Source organism: Physeter macrocephalus, chromosome 19 (assembly GCF_002837175.3).
Source record: "Physeter macrocephalus isolate SW-GA chromosome 19, ASM283717v5, whole genome shotgun sequence".
Classification (NCBI taxonomy): Eukaryota; Metazoa; Chordata; class Mammalia; order Artiodactyla; family Physeteridae; genus Physeter; species Physeter macrocephalus.
This window is the reverse complement of record NC_041232.1, coordinates 36,064,726-36,083,535: the sequence shown is the minus strand read 5'-3', so window position 1 is coordinate 36,083,535 and position 18,810 is coordinate 36,064,726. Positions and strand designations below refer to the sequence as shown.

The window sequence follows — 18,810 nt, the reverse complement described above, 5'->3', positions numbered from 1 at the left end:
AAGGGACACGGGTTCGAGCCCTGGCCCAGGAAGATCCCACATGCCGTGGAGCAACTAAGCCCGTGCGCCACAACTACTGAGCCCGCGTGCCACAACTACTGAGCCTGCATGCCACAACTACTGAAGCCCATGTGCCTAGAGCCCGAGCTCCACAACAAGAGAAGCCACCACAATGAGAAGCCTGTGCACCACAATGAAAAGTAGCCACCACATGCCACAACTAGAGAAAGCGCGCATGCAGCAACAAAGACCCAATGCAGCCAAAAATAAATAAATTAAATAAATAATTTTTTTTTAAATGCTTTAAAAAAAAAAAAAAGAAAGAAAACATGGGATCCAGCCAGGAAAGAGGCAAGGGCATCCATCAAAGGGAGCTGCCAGGATGACTGCTGGGTACCAGGCATCAAGGGCAATCTGTCTGAACTGTAGCCATGTGATTCACAGGCCAGACATGCTGAAGGCTCTTATCACCCAGATGCCCACTGCCATTGCACCATTTTGTCAACCTAAGGTCACACTGCCTGAGTGAGCCTGACCCAAATTCTCCACTGTACTTGGCTTGTTGGACTATGTAATGATGAGGTTCCCACTCTCCCCTCCACCCCGCATTCTCTGCCACCTAAATCAACTGAGGTCTCTCATCTTACCCCACAGAATATTCTGCTTTGACCCACTCCTAAAACTTTGAGGTGGACCATGGTAAGCTTAGAAGCAAAAAAATGCATAGTAACCCATGTCCTCTGACCATATTCCTGTCCAGTGTCCTGCACTTGGCCCATACTTCTGCCTTGCCTGATGTCCTGACCGTGCTGAGCCCTGTGTTTCCCAGGACTCACTAATGAGTTCTTGCAGGGCTTGCAATTGGGAAAGGGTAAACAGAAGGCTTTTAAAGGTATTCATAACATTCTATTTTTTAATCTGTATAGTAGGAAAAAACGTTTGCTTTTTAAAATTTTATTATTATTCTTTAAGCTTTAACATCCATTTTATACATCCTATATGACACAGGATTGCTATAAATGATTACAGAAGTTGTTAACTGCACAAAGGGCCTTGCCAAGGAGGAGAATAGAGGCTGACCTCCAGCCTGAGCTCCACTTACCAAGACCTTATGCACGGGGACAAGGCTGTTCCTGTGTCCATGCTCAAAGGGGTACCTTCTCTCTACCACTGGCTTGCCAAGCATGTCCCCACATCACTCCATCCACCCAGCGGTGGCGCCTTTCCCAAATTCACACTGGTCTATTTTTCTTTTTAGAAATGTGCTTCTCAAACTTTAATATACACCTGAATGACTTAGGGCTCTTGTTAAAATGAAGATCCTAATTTAGAAAGTCTAGGAGGAAGGGGACCTATTACCTATTATACTTCTAACAAGCTTTCAGGTGACACCAATGCTGCTGGTCAACAGGCCGCACTACAGTCACAGAATTTAGATTTATATTTCTGGTTGTCCATCTCCCCTAATTAGAATATAGGTTTCAGAAGAGTAGGAACTTTGCCTCTTTTGTTTATTCCCATAACCCTCATGCTTGGAACAGAATCCTTCACCTAAGTGTTCAATAAATATTTACTAAATTAAAAAAAAAACAACATTGCTTCCTTAATAAAAATCAAAGTACTTAAAACATATAAGCCAAAATATTTCTGTCCAACTTCCAAAGGTTAAAATCAGACCTTATTACTTGAAATTAAATCAATATAACAATACTCTGAATTTAGAAAACATCTATTTGACAAAAAGTTTAAAAATCTCAAATTCAGAAGAATCTATATAGCACCAAGTTGTACAAAAGAGGCTTTCGAGTTCCTAGGAAGAGTTCCTCAGATGACAGATACTTTAAAATCATCATTCCTTAATGCTAAAAACAATATTTTAAAGAAGGTAACAGAACTGACATTAATTGACTTCAAAGTCTCAAACGTGAAATGCTGTTCATTTCCGTACATCTAGCAAAACACAGAAAATACACATTTAACATGTGACTGACTGAATCAACAAATGAATCATCAGCAAAAGCAACATGAAATCCAAATAAGTAAAACCAACAACCCATTCACCCTAATATCTCTGGCTATCCCACCCCATTAAAGAGGCTGTACAAAATTCCCTTCAGAATAACTGCTATAACTGACCCCAGACAGCTCTACACGCCTCCTGAGAAGGGTAAGGAGTTAAGTGGACTGAATAACAAAGTAGCTGCCTATTACCCCTCAGAAACAGACCTTTGGGGGAATGGAATATAAAACAAGTACATTCAAATGAAATTTTAATAACAAGAAAGTCAAGAGCATGAGATACTGCTTAGGGAGGACTAGCCCAAACAGGATGTTCAGAAAGGCATTCTGGGCAACAAAACGGCCACATGAAGCCTAAAAGTGGAAAGGTAAAATCTACCCTACAACCTTCTCACGGAACGCCAATATGTACAACAGAGCAGGAACAATCTTTCTTCTTCCAGGGGAAAAAAAAATGAAAACTTAAGACATTGTTATTGGCATTAAAAAATGGGCCAAGAAATTCAACTACAGTAGTTATAAAATCTACTGAATGTACAATATTCTAGAATAACGTGATGAATCAAAAGCAATTTTTACCTTTCCCCTACGTCCATTTCCTCCATCCTGATCTTCCCACTGCCAGTCCACTCCTCGTACCACTCTGGCACCTGCAAAGATCCCTCTGGCTGTAATCTTCTTAGATTTTCTACGGGACTCTAACAGAACCCTAAAAAAATTATTTATTTTCAAATTTATATAAAAATAGGTAACAGCAGTTTATTTTTTAAAATAAGATTATAAAAAAGGTTATTCTGAAAATATAAAAGGTTTTTCTTTGTTCTGGTTAATACCATAACAGCATGGTACAGGAACACTTTCCACATTACACAGGTTATGATGATGAAGACATTAGTAGTTGGAATAATAATAATAACCGCTAATATTTACTTAGCTTTTCCTATACATAAAAGCACTTACAGAGGTATAAAGTCTGTTACAGTCCCTAAGATGAAGGTATTATTATTCATTTTACAAATGAGGAAACTAAGTCCCAAAGAGGTAAGTAACTTGCCCAAGGTCACAAAAGTTAAATTGGAATGGAATCAACACATGAATCCAGTCTAACCCCTTCAGGGTATCACCACACTCTTCACTACTTTAGAGATGGCAAATTCAAAACCCTACAACTGTCAGGCAAGTACTACAAATGAGGGCCTAAGAAAGATAGCACCACAGCAATGACAAATGGCAAATGGCACTTGACCTCAGGCTGGGGAAAACAATAGGGAGTGGTAGGGACTTTGGTGAACTCCAGAGTATGATTTGTCTAAAGGGTACAGGTGTTCCTGTGCTTCAGCCAACTGCTGCCAAGAACAAATGCAGGACCTGTGTTGACAGTCTTTGGAGGGTGGGGGAACAGAATAGGGTTAGAATTCATAAACCTGATTTTTCTGTGAAATCACCGGGTTTAAAAAGCTTAGCAATTGTTCAAAAATTTACATCACTGTGTAAGTCAAGTAAAATACATCTGTGGTCTGGATTTGACCTACACTAAACTGTCTCTAAAGTAGTGCATACCTACAAGAGACTACAGACCTTGAAAAAGATTCTATACTCAACTATCTAGACAAGCACGGTTTTCCAAGGTCTTCTATCCCTTATTCTTCTACATCCTTCTCATTCCTAAAAATCAAAAAGACTCGGGGTTTTTTTCTTCTGCTCTGCTTTTATCTCATTATTCTATTCATTTTCAGAATATCTTTACTATACCCTAACTTTAAAAATTGTAAGCAAAAGACAAAAATAAATAATCTGTTGAAAGTTACTCACTTAATAAATGGCAGGACCAGGATCTGAACCAGGACAGTCTGACACAAAAATCAATTTTCCTATTACTCCTGCTGCCTCCTTGTCACTGACTTGATTCTTGCTCCTATGCATTAGTCATAGCTACATGAGAATACTCAATCACCTGAAACTCTGCACCCATTCACAATTAAGTCTTCTCTCTTTTCTCCTAAGACACTTAATACGCATCTGAAACATCACATGATAATCGCTGTTGATCAAATAATACCTTAATTTGTAAACTCCTTAAGAATAACGTCTTATTAATCTTCAAATTTACACAGTATAGTCTTAATGCTCTGTAGTCTTAATAAATGTCTCAATTCAATAAATGGGCTCTAGTGTTCACAAGATAGAATGCATACAGAGAAAACAATCAGCCTCCCTTGGGCCACCCTTTCATTTCCAAACACTGAGCAGTGCCAAGTCTCTACCCTAGAGAAAGAACAGCTCAGATTATCCTGGAAAAATACATGTATCTCTATCTTCACAGAGCTCTTTTCTCGCTATGTGGTAGGCCTGGTCCACATCTAGCCTGGTAATTGCTACTTCTTGACTAAACCAGCTGTCAGAAGCTATTTCCTGATCCTATTTTTATCTGATCCTATTTTTAACGCTGAATGGTATAAAAAATTCAATAGAAACAAGGAATTGCAATTGAAAAAAAAAATGGATTGCCATACCGCTCACTTCCTGGTGTAGTAATTCTATAAAAGCGATGCCTTAAATGATGTTTATCTCCATGATAACAAACTGTGCACAAATCATAATTAGTACACTCCGCACATTTCCATCGAATGCCAATGATTGGTTGCTGGCGGCAGGTATCACACATGGTTCCATCATGCTTGATGCCTATTAAAACAAGGATACACACTTACATTAATTACAAGTATTATTTATTTGAATATTATTCCCTAAGGGAAAAAATAAGAACACAGCATTTTACAAAATAGTTCAATAAAGCAAGAAATAATATTTCAAATGTACCATATATAGTTTCAAGATAACAGATTGCGAATATTTTAACCAGTACAAATTATAGACTAAATATTTTCTATCCCTTCTTTTTGCATTAGTAAGAACACTTCTCAGTAGCACTTTCCTTGCTCTCATCCACAAACTGAAATTTAGGTTCAATCCAGAGAAAGAAAGAAGAATCCTTTATCACCAAGTAGGTATTTCAGACTTCAAACACACAAAAATCTTTTGAGGAATGTGAACCTATTCTCCAGGTAAAAATTCCAAAAGAAAAGACAGTTTTATCCTCATGATATCAGAAACAAACTATCAATTAACTTTAGCATTTATCCCTATGTATTGACAACCTTTTCCCCATCAACAATAAACTTTAGACAATGATTAGCAAGCAAGTTTCCCAGTTTGGGAAACAAACTTGAGTTTGTCGTGGGTTTTCTTTTTTCCTTAAAGAACAAGAAGAAATTAACACTAGAAAAAGAAAACAAGCACTTGGTAATATAACCTATACTAAAAATGTTCACATGGATAGGTGAGATACATGTTAGAACTATAAAAGTACCACTATAAATTAATGAAAATAACTGACATTGTAGGGTAATAAGATTGGGGAATAATGTTCCTTTACTATTCTACTAAGATCACTTGTTCAATAAATTAAAACTAGGAGTTTTTTAAAACAATGTGTGGCCTGTGAACATCAGTGTCACTATTCATGACACATGCTGTATGGTCATGCCCAATGTTGAACTACAAACAAGGGCTAAGTTGTCTGTACAATACTGACACTCCCCTAGATCAAGTTCTGGCTCTGTCAACAGCTACCTCTGTGTCCATGAAAAAGTCATTTTAACTGAAGTACTTACATATAAAACAACAGTATTTATTTCAAAATAATTGGTGGAGAGGGAGGGGAAGTAAGGTGGGTTTAGATGAAACAAGATTGCTCATGTTGAAGTTGGGTAACAAGTAACATGGGGGTTCATTATACTATTCTCTATTTTGTATAAGTTTAGAGATGTTCAATAATTAAAGAAATGAGTCATTTTAGTTCTCAGAACCTCAACTTCCTTCGGAGGAGGTAATATGTTCTTTAAAGGAAAGGTATGTTCTAAGAATAAAATGAGAATGTGAAGTACACGCAAAAACTAGAATACAACAGTAGTAATACTGTAGCTAAACTCTGCAAGAACTAATACACTACTGCTACTTCCTGGTAAGGGGAAAAATGCTACATAATTCATTTTCTATATCCCAGTTTAAAATCCCTATGAGTAAGGTAACCAGATTCTAAATAAAGTGCCCTAGCTGAGATGGTTAAGAAGAAAAAAGGGAGGGAGGGAAGGAGGAAGAATGAACACTGAAAGGAAGCTGGGATGTCTAGTAAACTACAAAAGAGCATGACACCAACACCAAATATGTTTTGCGTGCAATCCTTCTGCAGTCTCCTACCACACAAATGCTTGGCTGTAGAGACAGAGAAGACAGCAGACATCAGGACCTACTGATTCATTCAGTTAACTATTTCTTCACTGCTACTGTGGGCAGGCCCTCTGCTACTTTCAAGTATCACTCTTGCTATGGTAGGAAGAACAGAAAGGAAGAAAGTAAAAGGGGCTAGAGAAACAAAGTCAAGTACTAAGAAGCTTACACAGTAGTACAGGTGAGATAATGGTAGTTTAAGCCAGGGTGATGATAGTGGAAGTGGAGAGAAAAAGAGTCAAGAGAGATTTAGGTCTTGGTGGCTATGGGTTAGAAAATAAAAGATGTAGAAGGTAACAAAAAAAACAAAAAAAGTATAAATAAGATCACTAAAGAGAATACAAATAGATAAGTATTAGAGATATTTAGGAACAAACAGCACAATAAACTGAAACCTAGAAATGCTCCCTTAAAAAACAGAAAGAGAAAAAAAAAAAAAAAACAGAAAGGGAGCCACCAACAAAAACATAAATAAGCACATGCTTATCAAATAATGCAAGCTAGGGGCTCCACTGAGAAACTCATTCAAGAAACTAAATCCAAAAAAAAAAAAGAATCAGGAAACGTTTTTTAGAAATGGTGGATGAGTAGACCTTTCAAAGGAAGAAAGAAACCTCAGAAGAGCACAGAGTATGTTCAATGAACCAGGAGCAGCTTTACTTGTTTGGCAGGGTTATGAAATATAGTCAGAGACTTAGAGATAAATTTTAGAGTCATGCTGGGAGATAATAACATAAAACATAATTTCTGATCTGTATATTTAAATTGTTGCATTAAATGGGGAAAACAAAGGTATGCGATTTCAGAAGCTACTTACATAACTTACTGGCTAGGTAATGCTCAGAATCAAGCTTTTTAAACTACCCTGGGACCAATATTCTCATCTATAAATTGAGAAAATACTTCCTTTCACAGATGTTATGGACTGAGAGGTTCCCCCCAAAATCCCTAATCTCCAATGTGATGATATTTGGAGGTAAAGCCTCTGGGAGGTAATTAGGTTTAGATGAGGCAATGAGGGTGGGACTCCCATGATGGGATTAGTGTCTTTCTAGGAAGAGGAAGAGAGACCAAAGTGTCTCTCTCTCTCTTTCTCTTTCACGTGAAAACAAAGCAAGAAGGCAGCGATCTGCAAGCCAAGGAAAGAGCCCTCAATAGGGAACGGAAGTGGCCACCCACCTGAACTTGGACTACCCAGCCTCTAGAACTGTGAGAAATAAATTCCTGTTGTTTAAATCACCCAGTCTGTGGTAGATTGTTATGGCATCCCAAGCAGACTAAGACAATAAGGAAAGGGACACTGTGAAGCTAAAGTGATATAATAGAAGTAAACATACCCTGAAAGGCGTTAGGATAAAAGGTAAGTATAAAGAATTATACTGCAATTAACTTAATCTTAATATAGATATATTAAATGTACTAGTCATCTATTTAAATAATTTAATGATCAAAGTCATCACATACCCCAGGCAAATTCAGCAATACTTACACAAAAATTAAAGAACTCAATAAATTTCTCAATTTCCCAGAGACTGCATACAGAAAATATTCAATTATTCATGTGTGGATTACCCCCATTTTGGCAAATTACCCGCCCTCTCCATTTGCTAATTACTCTTTTATCTCAGGTTTTTCCCCAAAGTTTGTGGCTTCCCTGCAGCTGTACCTGTCCTCTCCGTTCCTTTAATTGTTTTCACTCCAGAACAGCAACAGAGGACACAACTGCCATGTGAGACAGTCCTACACAAGAGTAGTTCATCCACCACTTCTCAATCTAGCCTATGGCTAATTCTGACTGCATCAATCATGAAAATTAGCATCAGCCATAGGCCCAAAAGAAATTATACTCTAGGGGCTTCCCTGGTGGCGCAGTGGTTAAGAATCTGCCTGCCAATGCAAGGGACACGGGTTCGAGCCCTGGTCTGGGAAGATCCCACGTGCCGCAGAGCAACTAAGCCCGTAAGCCACAACTACTGAGCTTGCGTGTCTGGAGTCTGTGCTCCACAACGGGAGAGGCCGTGACAGTGAGAGGCCCACGCACCGCGATGAAGAGTGGTCCCCACTCGCCACAACTGGAGAAAGCCCTCACACAGAAATGAAGACCCAACACAGCCAAAAATAAAATAATTTTTTTAAAAAAATTATACTCTAGTCTAACAGACTGTAAACTAAAATTAAAAACCAAATTAAAAAAAAATTTATAGCTGCACAACTCAGAGCTACCAGCGTTCACTAGTATTGCATGCTTCAGTCTTTTACAATACAAAAAGGTCAAATCTATTCTTCCTTTTGGGGTGTATAAATGAATACACAGAAAAGGATTTGTTTGGTGTTTTTCAATCACAGAAGGATTTTTTTTTAAGTACCAAATAATCCATAACCTGGCTAATCATCCCATGGGTTACAAAAAATTTGCTATATTTTGCTTTAAATCAATATATAACCATTCCTTATAATGTTCACTTTGAAAACATAATTTTGTAATTATTCCTGATGTTATCTCCCAGCACAAATAGCAAAAATCTACAAAGTTAAGAAAGAAATTATCCTAGCTCACATAAAGATATTTTGTAAGGTAAATTCTAAAACCTATCAACAGACAAAGATTTTGAAGAACTGTCATAATTGTCTGATGCAAGCCTACTAAAATGAATTTTAAATTTTCATAAAATTGCACTTTTTAATTAGAAATGGCAAGAATCACAATATGAGGGTTTTTTTAATTCATCAATTTAAATACTGAAATACAGGTACACCCTGCTTTATTTATGCATTTTATATCAGGCACATTCCTGGAAAACTGAGTGTATACTTAAAATGGAGGAAAGGTGTGGCAGATTGTATTTTCCAAAGAAAGCCTCACCGATCTATATCCACCCCAAGTGCTCTTCTGACAAGAGGACAATGAATGACAAGTGGCCATCAAGAGGCGAGTCTGTTTTCCTCCCCACTGATCCTGGGGGGACATCTGCAACTGCCTTGTTTAATAGAAGGTGGCAGAAGTGACACCATATGACTTCTGTGCCACCTGTCTGTCCATGTCTCTCTCTCCCCCTCAGGATTCATGCCCCCACATGCCTTGGCAGTTCTTTCATACTAAGTCTGGCTACCCTGAAGCTGCCACAGAGAGGAGACCACTTGGTGAAGCCATAAAGAGGTATAAAGAGATGCCCGAGGAAGCCTGGCTGTGCAGCCCCTCCTAGCTGGGGCCCTAGATACTGTGGAGCAGAGGCAAGCCATTCCCCACTGAGCCTCTCCAAATCCCTGAGGGGTAGAAGCCCTGAGCATATAAACTGTTTCACACCACTAAGTTTGGGGGTATTTGTTGTGTAACCATTGCAACTAGAACAAAGCAAGTTAAAAATAAGTTACAGGGCTTCCCTGGTGGTGCAGTGGTTGAGAGCCCGCCTGCCTTTGCAGGGGACACGGGTTCGTGCCCCGGTCCGGGAGGATCCCGCGTGCTGCGGAGCGGCTGGGCCCGTGAGCCATGGCCGCTGAGCCTGCGCGTCCGGAGCCTGTGCTCCGCAACGGGGGAGGCCGCGGCAGTGAGAGGCCCGCATACCGACAAAAAAAAAAAAAAAAAGTTACAATCTTTCTTAAATTACAGTTCCCTGCAGTACAGCATAGCAAAAATGTGGATAAAGAGCTAAATATGAAAAAAACCATAAAAGTGCTAGAAAAAATAGTTGAACGGCATCTTTTACAATTCTGAGTAAAGTCTCTCTAAGCATGACACAAAACCTAGAAGTCACACACACCTATAAGAAGTGTATAAATAGAGAAAACCTGGAAACTCCTCCAAACTGCTGACAGTGGTTGAGGGTACACAGATGAGGAAGGAGAGGGCACCTTCACATTTTTTCTGTATAAACTTTTCAGTTGTTTAGCTTTATTACATACACTTTTCAATTGTTTAGTTTTATTATAAGTATATTGATTTCATAATTTTAAAAAGAAAATACAAAACAAGAGATACCAACTTTATCCTCTTACATTAGAACAGATTAAAATAATATGTCAGTGTACACGAAGATGGTGTCAAGAGAGCCAGTCATACTGCTGAGAGGGAAACAGAAATTGATACAATCTCTATGGAAGGTACTTGCAAAATGTTTCAAATGCTTTAAAAGATTTTTGACCCTGTCTTCAAATTTTTTAAAAGGTACATCTCATGATACTAAATTGTTTGCAGTAAATAAAAATTTAACATAACATGTTGAAAAGATGGGGATGCAGCTATTTATGTGTAAACTAAGGTAATCCATAGAAATTCTATGCAGTTATTAAACCATGTTGTAGAAGAAATGCTACTGAGATGGTAAACTATATTATTATTTTATAAAGCAGTATGCAAAGAATTACAATAGAGCACTTTGGAACATAAATTACATTATATATATAACACATGTGCCCAGAAAAACTAGAAAGATAACCCCCAAAATGTGCTTGACAGGATCGCCCTTTGGGGTTTTCCAAGTTTTCTACACTGGGTATGTATTAATTCTAGGAAGCAGCTGGGTGAGAAGGAGCATTTAATATGCAGTATAAGCATCAGAAATGCTGGTACGTATCACTTATAAATAAAAGCTAAAAATAAACAAAAACATGAGGAACTCCAAGTATTTACAGAAACCAACTTTCAAAGTAACTTTAGCAATGTGGTACACTGCTACTGAGTTTTTATGTCTTTTAACCCTTACCCTAACTGAGCTATTCTGTGCTTATGAAAAGAAAATATATAGCTAATAAGTACACTCCTTATTGCCACGTGCCTTAAGAGTCTAATTTGTCTTACCACAGGAAAGCATCATGACCAAAAACATCCTAATTAACGTCAAATAAGCAGTAACAGTAAACGCCCCAAGTTTCTGAACAGGTCTAAAATAGGTCTCCTATGCCATCACAAAAAGTCAAATACACTAAACAAATGGGTATCCAATACACACTAAGAGGTATATCCTAATTTATCTGCACAGCTCTTCAAATGAGTGCTGACTGATGAAAGGCATAGGGAAAATGTATCCCAACCTCCTCACTTGACCAGAAAAGGAAAAGCCCAGTTTTCAGCTGTTCCCCATTTACATATTTTTCATCTCTAAGTTCATTTTCTCCAAAATACAATAACATTCATGAGCTCATAATCTGAGTACAGGCTTTCTTTAAAAGCAACCATTTAAACATACAATAACTGGTTAAAAAAAAATTAAAAACTTCTACAATTCACGGTTTTAAAGAATACTTCAGGAAAACCACTAATGCACACAAAAGCACATCCAAATCCTGTCTTGGTTCCCACAGTTCAAATGCCAACAAAGCTACTGAACAGCTGTGAAACAGACTAATGCTGAGAATTGGAAAAAGTAAACAAAGCAACCCACTCCACTACCAAAATGAGCAGTACAGAATTTTTAATGAGAATGCAATTAATTGACTTTAAAACAAAAGATGACATTTAAAGAAAACATAAAAAAGGAAAAAGGATTAAATGAACAAGGTCAACATTTTACTGGTCTCTTACTCTGGTAGCTTTTTTGTTCCCCCTTACTTCATCCACCCAATTCATTCTCAACTGAAAGCATTCTCTTCCACTCTAAACCTCCTTAGCCCTAGCAAGAGTTATTCCTTAAAAATTCAATAAAATTTAATTCCCTAACTAAACCCATGAATGCTTTTTCTCCTTCCTAAAGAATACCATACCACCCTAGAGAGTTAACACTCTTTCCCTTTGCTAAGCTTTATGAAGACATCTGCCACCGTTAAACGAACCACCCGATGATAGCTTTTGACCCATTCTAATACTCAAATGACCATCTGCTCTACATTTTAATGACATCTCACCTAAATTCAATAACTTAGAGAATTTACATAGCTTAAGCCTTTTTGTTGGCAAATTTTTTGAGACCAGTAAAACACTATGGTCGAGATCAATAACCACAAGTTCTTAAAAGAGCCAAGAAAAACAGCTCAAATTCATAAAGCACTGATTTATTTAAGTAAAATGTTAAATTTCTAGAGAGAAAAATGATTGAAAGAGAGAAGGTTCTCATAACAAGCAGTTCATTATGTGAAGCACTTAACCATGGAACAAGAATATGTGAATTATCACTTTGTATAAGAGCAAAAGAAAAAGTAAACAATGTAAATGTTCATTAACAAGAGAGTGAAGATATGTATTAGGTATACAATGGAATACCTAAAATGAACGCTCAAGAGCCACACAATTCAACATGGATGAATCCTTCAACCATAATGCTGAATTTTAAAATTATTCAAGAATACAGAATGTTGCAAATAAAGTACTATGCACTGTTTACAGATATATACAACACAGCATAAATGTAAAGAAATCCATGGGAATTACTAATTTCTACACAGTGGTTACTTTAGGAGAGGAAGGGAATGAAATTGGGAAGAAGTACAGAGAGTGTTTTAACATTAGAAATGCTTTATTTCTAGATAGGTCCACAGTTATTTATTAATCACTTATCCACTTGGATATCTTAAATACTATGTAAAAAATTTTAAAACTTTTTTAAAATAAAAAATAAGCATTCCTAGTAGACTAGTATAGTGCCTAGTTAATCCTCTAACCTTTTGCCCTAATTAAAAGATTTCACCTAACCTCAAAAAATAATTTACAAGTCATTGACCAGTGTTTAAAAGCAATTACTTGTTGTGGCATAACCGTCTGCTGATGTCACTCAACCAACCAAGAATTCCTATTTCTGATTTATGGATTCATTCAATTTTAACCCCAAATCAATATGACAAAAAGTTTACAGAGATTAAAGAGGGTTAACCAACTAGAGTATGCATCTTATTCTCCCTGAACCATCAAAGTACTTATGGTTTAGAAACTGGCTGAAATGTAATTAAAATTCCTATTGAGGGTGAGGCCTTTGTGACCTGCCAGCTGGTTGGTGTACTCCACATTCCTTACTCTTGAGAAACAGTAAATTAGTGAAAACAGTATTGTTATTATTAATAATACTAACCACTACTTAAATCGGTACCAAGCTAGGTGCTTCACATATATTTTATTAACTTTCCCAGCAATACTAAAAGGTAGGCATTATTATCCTCATTTACAGATGAAGAAATTGAGGATATGAAGGCACACATTAGTAAGCGGCGGGCTCAAATTCAAACCCATGTGAGAAGTCTGATTACAAAGCTTGGCCTCTTATGCTCTTACCCTACCAGGGTTTTTCCCTCTACTTAGCTCTGATTTTATTTGAAGAATAATTACATATCTAGGGCATCATGTTCCCCATTCAACCTTCTGCACTCAAAATATAAGTTATTAAATCCTATTCTAATATTCAAATAAATCTCAAAGAGATACATTTTTAAAATTGAAAAGATTATTTACTTCTTAGTTAATTTCAAAAGTGTTGTAGAGTGAAACACCATCTACTTCCAACCAACTCCTGTTATGAGTTAAGGAGATGTCTTTGAAAGTGCCTCACCCAAAATCTACAACTCTTTCATCATATCTTTTCTGTTGGACAAGTTATTCTCTCATCTATTTTTGCAGCCTCTGCTACTCTACTTTGTTATAAGCTTTCATAATAAAATTACAATCATGCCTTACACAGTCCAAACAAAAGAAATAAGGTGTCAAATTAGGCATACAACTGGCAATTTTAGTAATATATTTGTTATTTTTAGCACTTGTTACACAAGAGTAGAAAATTAATGAGGTCAAACAAAAATAAGAATTTTATCCACTTTATTTTTTTTCCTGCTAACAGATAAAAATTCATTTTTTCATTTTACAAGCAAAACACCTGTGTACCTTGACCTACTCCAACTTCATTTTACAGGTGAAGAATTAAAGTTTTAAAGAGACTAATGTTATAAGGCAGGGGGAAAAAAAAGACTGACAAACCTAGATTTGAATCTCAACCATCAACCAATTACTTATGAAATCTTGGGCAAATTAAATTAGTTCATTTCTCATAGCCTGTTTTCTCATAAGTAAAATGAAGGCTATCAAACAACACTTTTAGGAGGATTAAATGAGATAAAGTATATAAAAAGCTTAGCATAGTTCCTGACACATGATGGGAGCTCAGTAAATGTTAGTCCATTCCCCTAGTTAACGAGGCCACGTGAGAAAATCTAGAATGAACAAATATCTTGACTTCCCTACTAAGCTCGTGCATTTTCCACTACTCCATGATAAGAGACTGGAAAAGAGGGGTGAGCAAGGCACCACAATGTAAAATATTACAATCTCAAACTTTTATGATTTATTATCACTAGCCCTGCAAAACTCCCAAAATTCAAATAATGATTTTTTTTAATATCAAAACGTTTCTACCCCATTTCTTGATTTTTTCGGAACAAAATTATCATCAAGAAGATAAATCCATCCCAGGAGAAAGCTATATACTCTTATCATGAGTGTGCTTAGAGAATATAAACTAACCCTAACCACAGCAAGCATCTACAAAAGTAAATATGCTCCCAAAGGCACTCCAAAGCCAGAAATGAATGTCTGGACTACCTGCTGCATTCCATTATCTCCTCCGTTAATTTAAACCCCACCTTATCTTAGTTGTGTCCTACAAGTTCATTTAAAAGCCAGCTGTTTAGAATTCAGAACCATTTTCCCTCAGAAACAAAATTTTAAAGATAACTTAGGTACCAGACTATTTCACAAGAACTTATTTACATAGAGCTAATCTACGGGCAAAGATCAAAATTGTTCCTGTGTTCCTAGTTCCATCTGAGGAGGTGGTTTAATCGCTGTAATGCAAACATGATGATAAAAAAAAAAGGCAAGCTAAATTGGTATGGGGACATATGAAAGTATATGAGTAAAGAAATGGGCTTAGGAGAATGAGGAGCATCCTAAAAAAGGCATTTCCCTACAGATACTTAAAATGCATAAGCTCCTGCTTGGTGACAGTGCAATGGTTTTCAAAGTGAAGCACATAACCCAGGAAATACAAAAGATGATCCTATGAAATTAAAGAGATAAGCCCACAATTTCTTATCTGTTCCAAAATCCCAAAAGTCTTTAAGTTTTTTGTAAATGAGCAGGAAACTCACTTAGTGGTAAATCCTGATCTGAACAAACAAGAGGCTGTGTAGTCTTTATTTACCCCCTCAGTATAACCATTCATATGCTTCCTGCAGAAATATTGGTGTATCTGATGACAGGGTGCTGCTGTGGACCTGGAAATGGGCATTAACAAAAGTTTATAAATTCAGTCCCAAGCATTCTGAATAAAGGGTTGTGGACCTCCATTAATACTTTTATATTTACTATTTTTCTTTTTTTTTTTTTTTTTTGGCCACACCACACAGCTTGTGGGATCTTAGGTCCTGACCAGGGATTGAACCCAGGCCCTCAGCAGTGAAAGCTCAGAGTCTCAACCACTGGACTGCCAGGGAATTCCCTATATTTATTATTTTGCTAAAAATCTATGAATGAAATTAGGTTATTAATTGTACATTATTCAGCTGATACTAGCACCCTCAGTGGGTCTCCACAAAAAAAAGAAAAAAATCACACACAGAATACAAGGTGTACTAAAGGTGAGTGGGAGTTTGACAGCCTGAGGGTCTAACACTGTGGCTCACTTCTTGCACATTAAGATGGGCTGCACCTATTTTGTGCCTAGTTAAGCAGTCTTGTGGAGCACCTCCTAATGATACAAAACAACATGTTGATTATCTTGCAACAAAGTGCTTGAGGGTCAAAATTAAGAATAGTTCCATTTTTTTTAAATAAAATAAGTACTCCCAAATTGCACACCTTTTCTGGAATGAAAAGTGGTTGTTAACAGTGTGCTCCCTAGAAGATACATATATTTTTAAATTATACCATTTAATCTATCCCTTCCAGGTAAAGGTGATGTCTGACAATAAATAAGAAAATAAACGCAGTCCAAAAGAAACTAGAGTAAGCACGGTGAAAACTGACATTTGGAGATACTTCCATCATTATATGGTCTTTAATGCTGAAACAATGTGTATCACCAATAAACTCTAATATCTGCATCCATAAAGGAAAATCACTTTTATTTCATTTTAAATTCAGTGGATTTTGAATTTATTTATTCACAATGTAAAAGTGAAACACTATCCAATTCATTTGTTAGAAATGATCAGCATCAGAAAAGATGGAAAATTACTAAGTTTCAATAAAAATGTTTACTTAACTGGTAAATGGGATAGAAAAATAAGATTGAGATTTGATAAACACATTGTATTAATCAGGGTCCAGTCAGGAGACAGGAAACCACACCACTTGTAAAAATGGGAAAACAATGAAAAATAGTATTATTAAAATGTTAAGAGGCGGGGACTTACATGGCGCAGTGGTTAAGAATCCACCTGCCAATGCAGGGGAGATGGGTTCGAGCCCTGGTCTGGGAAGATCCCACATGCCCCAGAGCAACTAAGCCCATGTGCCACAACTACTGAGCCTGTGCTCTACAGCCCACGAGCCGCAACTACTGAAGCCCACGCACCTAGAGCCTGTGCTCCACAACAAGAGAAGCCACTGCAATAAGAAGCAGGCACACCGCAACAAAGAGTAGCCCCCGCTTGCCACAACTAGAGAAAGCCCGTGCACAGCAACAAAGACCCAATGCAGCCAAAAATAAAAATAAGTAAATAAATTTTAAAAAAGAAATAAATCATGGCATATTAAAAAAAAAAAAATAAATAAATTTTAAGAAATAAATCATGGCATATTAAAAAAAAAAAAAAAAAAAAGGAAGAGGCTTAAAGGAGGGGTCTCATAGGGCTGGGATCCAGACCTTTAAAGAGGGGTTGCAACTGGCAGAAAGCCCGTGCACAGCAACAAAGACCCAATGCAGCCAAAAATAAAAATAAGTAAATAAATTTTAAAAAAGAAATAAATCATGGCATATTAAAAAAAAAAAAAAAAAAAAAAGGAAGAGGCTTAAAGGAGGGGTCTCATAGGGCTGGGATCCAGACCTTTAAAGAGGGGTTGCAACTGGCAGGTAGGTGCTAGCGTCACGGGGTGGGGGGGCACACATCAGGCTACTTCTGATGGTGTTGGAAATAAGCAAACTGGAATCAAATACTGACACTGAAATCCTGCTCAGTGAAATGATACCTGAAGAAAGAGCAAGCAAAACAAGAAAGCGTATACCCCTCCCCACCCCCAAGCCTTCCAGTCTCCATCCAGCGCCCCCTATTGGCAGAGCCAACAGGGATCCAGCTGACAAAGGAAAAATACCATGTGCAGAGTCCCAGCCCAGCCTCAGGGGCAGGAGCACAGAGGATGAGCTGAAGGCAAGAGACAACAGCTTCATAACCAGCAAGCACACATCAGAAATGCACTTCTTCCCTTTGGATCTATCGTCTATCTTTGTGAGGGCTCCTGAGAGCTAATGCATCCAACAAAATCAAGAATGGAAACAAACTCAATGTAGAATCAGACTTGATTTACTAACATACTAAACCAAGATTTCAAAAAAAATGAAGAAAAATCACATTGCTCTCGTTAAAAAGAAAAAGAATAATAATAATTCGATGAGATGAAAAGCAAAATACCAAAATACCACCCTGAGGTTAGATCCTTTCAGTCTAAGCCTTTATCCTTTTTCTACATATATTTTTCCATAAAAAGAACTTTTAAGTCTTTTTTCAAACTTACATAAAAAACACAGTTTTATCTACAGTATCTCTTTGAAATCTACTTTTTCACTCACCATATATCTGGTAAATATAGGCTAATTCTTTCATTTTAACTGATAATATTTTATTGTATGGGACTCACGCAACATAATATACTCTACATATAAATTTTCAGTCACTTCAAATTACTGCTTTTATAAACAAGACTGCAGTGAATTTTTTTATACATATCTCTTTATGGATGTGTGCTTGAGAATCTCGTGACATAACATTTAGAAGTAAATTTTCTCAATTGCAGGATACATGAATTTTTTTTTTTAATTTACAAGATGTTGCCAAACTGCCTCTCAAAGTAGTTGTACTAATTTACAATCCCACCAGTAACTTGAGAGTTCTGATTTCCCCATATTCTTTATCAATGCATACTATTTCTAGACTTTTAATCAATCTAAATGGGGTGAAATCTCTTTTTTTAACTTGTATTTCCCAGGTTAGCTGTGATTTAGCTGTATGAATAGATATTAGCTCTTTACTATTAACATTAAATCAAATTTTCAAAGGTAGAGGGAAATTTATATTTAAATTGATATAATCCATTTATTTCATTGCTAAACGAAAAAGCTAGCTAGCTGGCTTCTAACTTCTAAATGAAAATTTTCTCCCACACCAGGTAATGTAAGTATCTATGTTGCCCCTGAGCACACACATACAAACATAAATATTAATAAGCCAATCTTTCTCATAAAACAAAAGAAGCTTTATGAACAAGGTGAGTTTCAGTAAGATCTGATAGTTCAGAGATATGACCATGTCACATCTTCTGCCAAGGGCAGAGCTTGGCTTCAAGAGTGCAGGATGACTGGGACTTTGGGCCAC

At 36.9% G+C, this 18,810-nt stretch overlaps 1 protein-coding gene and 1 long non-coding RNA gene across 2 annotated transcripts in view; one reads left to right on the top strand and one right to left on the bottom strand.

Annotated features, from left to right (window-relative positions):
* Positions 1-7,544, top strand: part of LOC114484338 (uncharacterized) — a 60,141-nt gene extending 52,597 nt beyond the window's left edge. The window contains exon 5 of the long non-coding RNA XR_003677089.2: positions 7,424-7,544. This is a non-coding gene — a long non-coding RNA (uncharacterized lncRNA). The remainder of the gene's footprint in view (positions 1-7,423) is intronic.
* Positions 1-18,810, bottom strand: part of MIB1 (MIB E3 ubiquitin protein ligase 1) — a 121,440-nt gene that overhangs the window by 96,919 nt on the left and 5,711 nt on the right. The window contains exons 2-3 of the mRNA XM_024120568.3: positions 4,533-4,704; positions 2,599-2,728 (exon numbers count right to left, since the gene is read on the bottom strand). Of these exons, the coding sequence (XP_023976336.1) occupies positions 2,599-2,728; positions 4,533-4,704 (302 nt within the window). The remainder of the gene's footprint in view (positions 1-2,598; positions 2,729-4,532; positions 4,705-18,810) is intronic.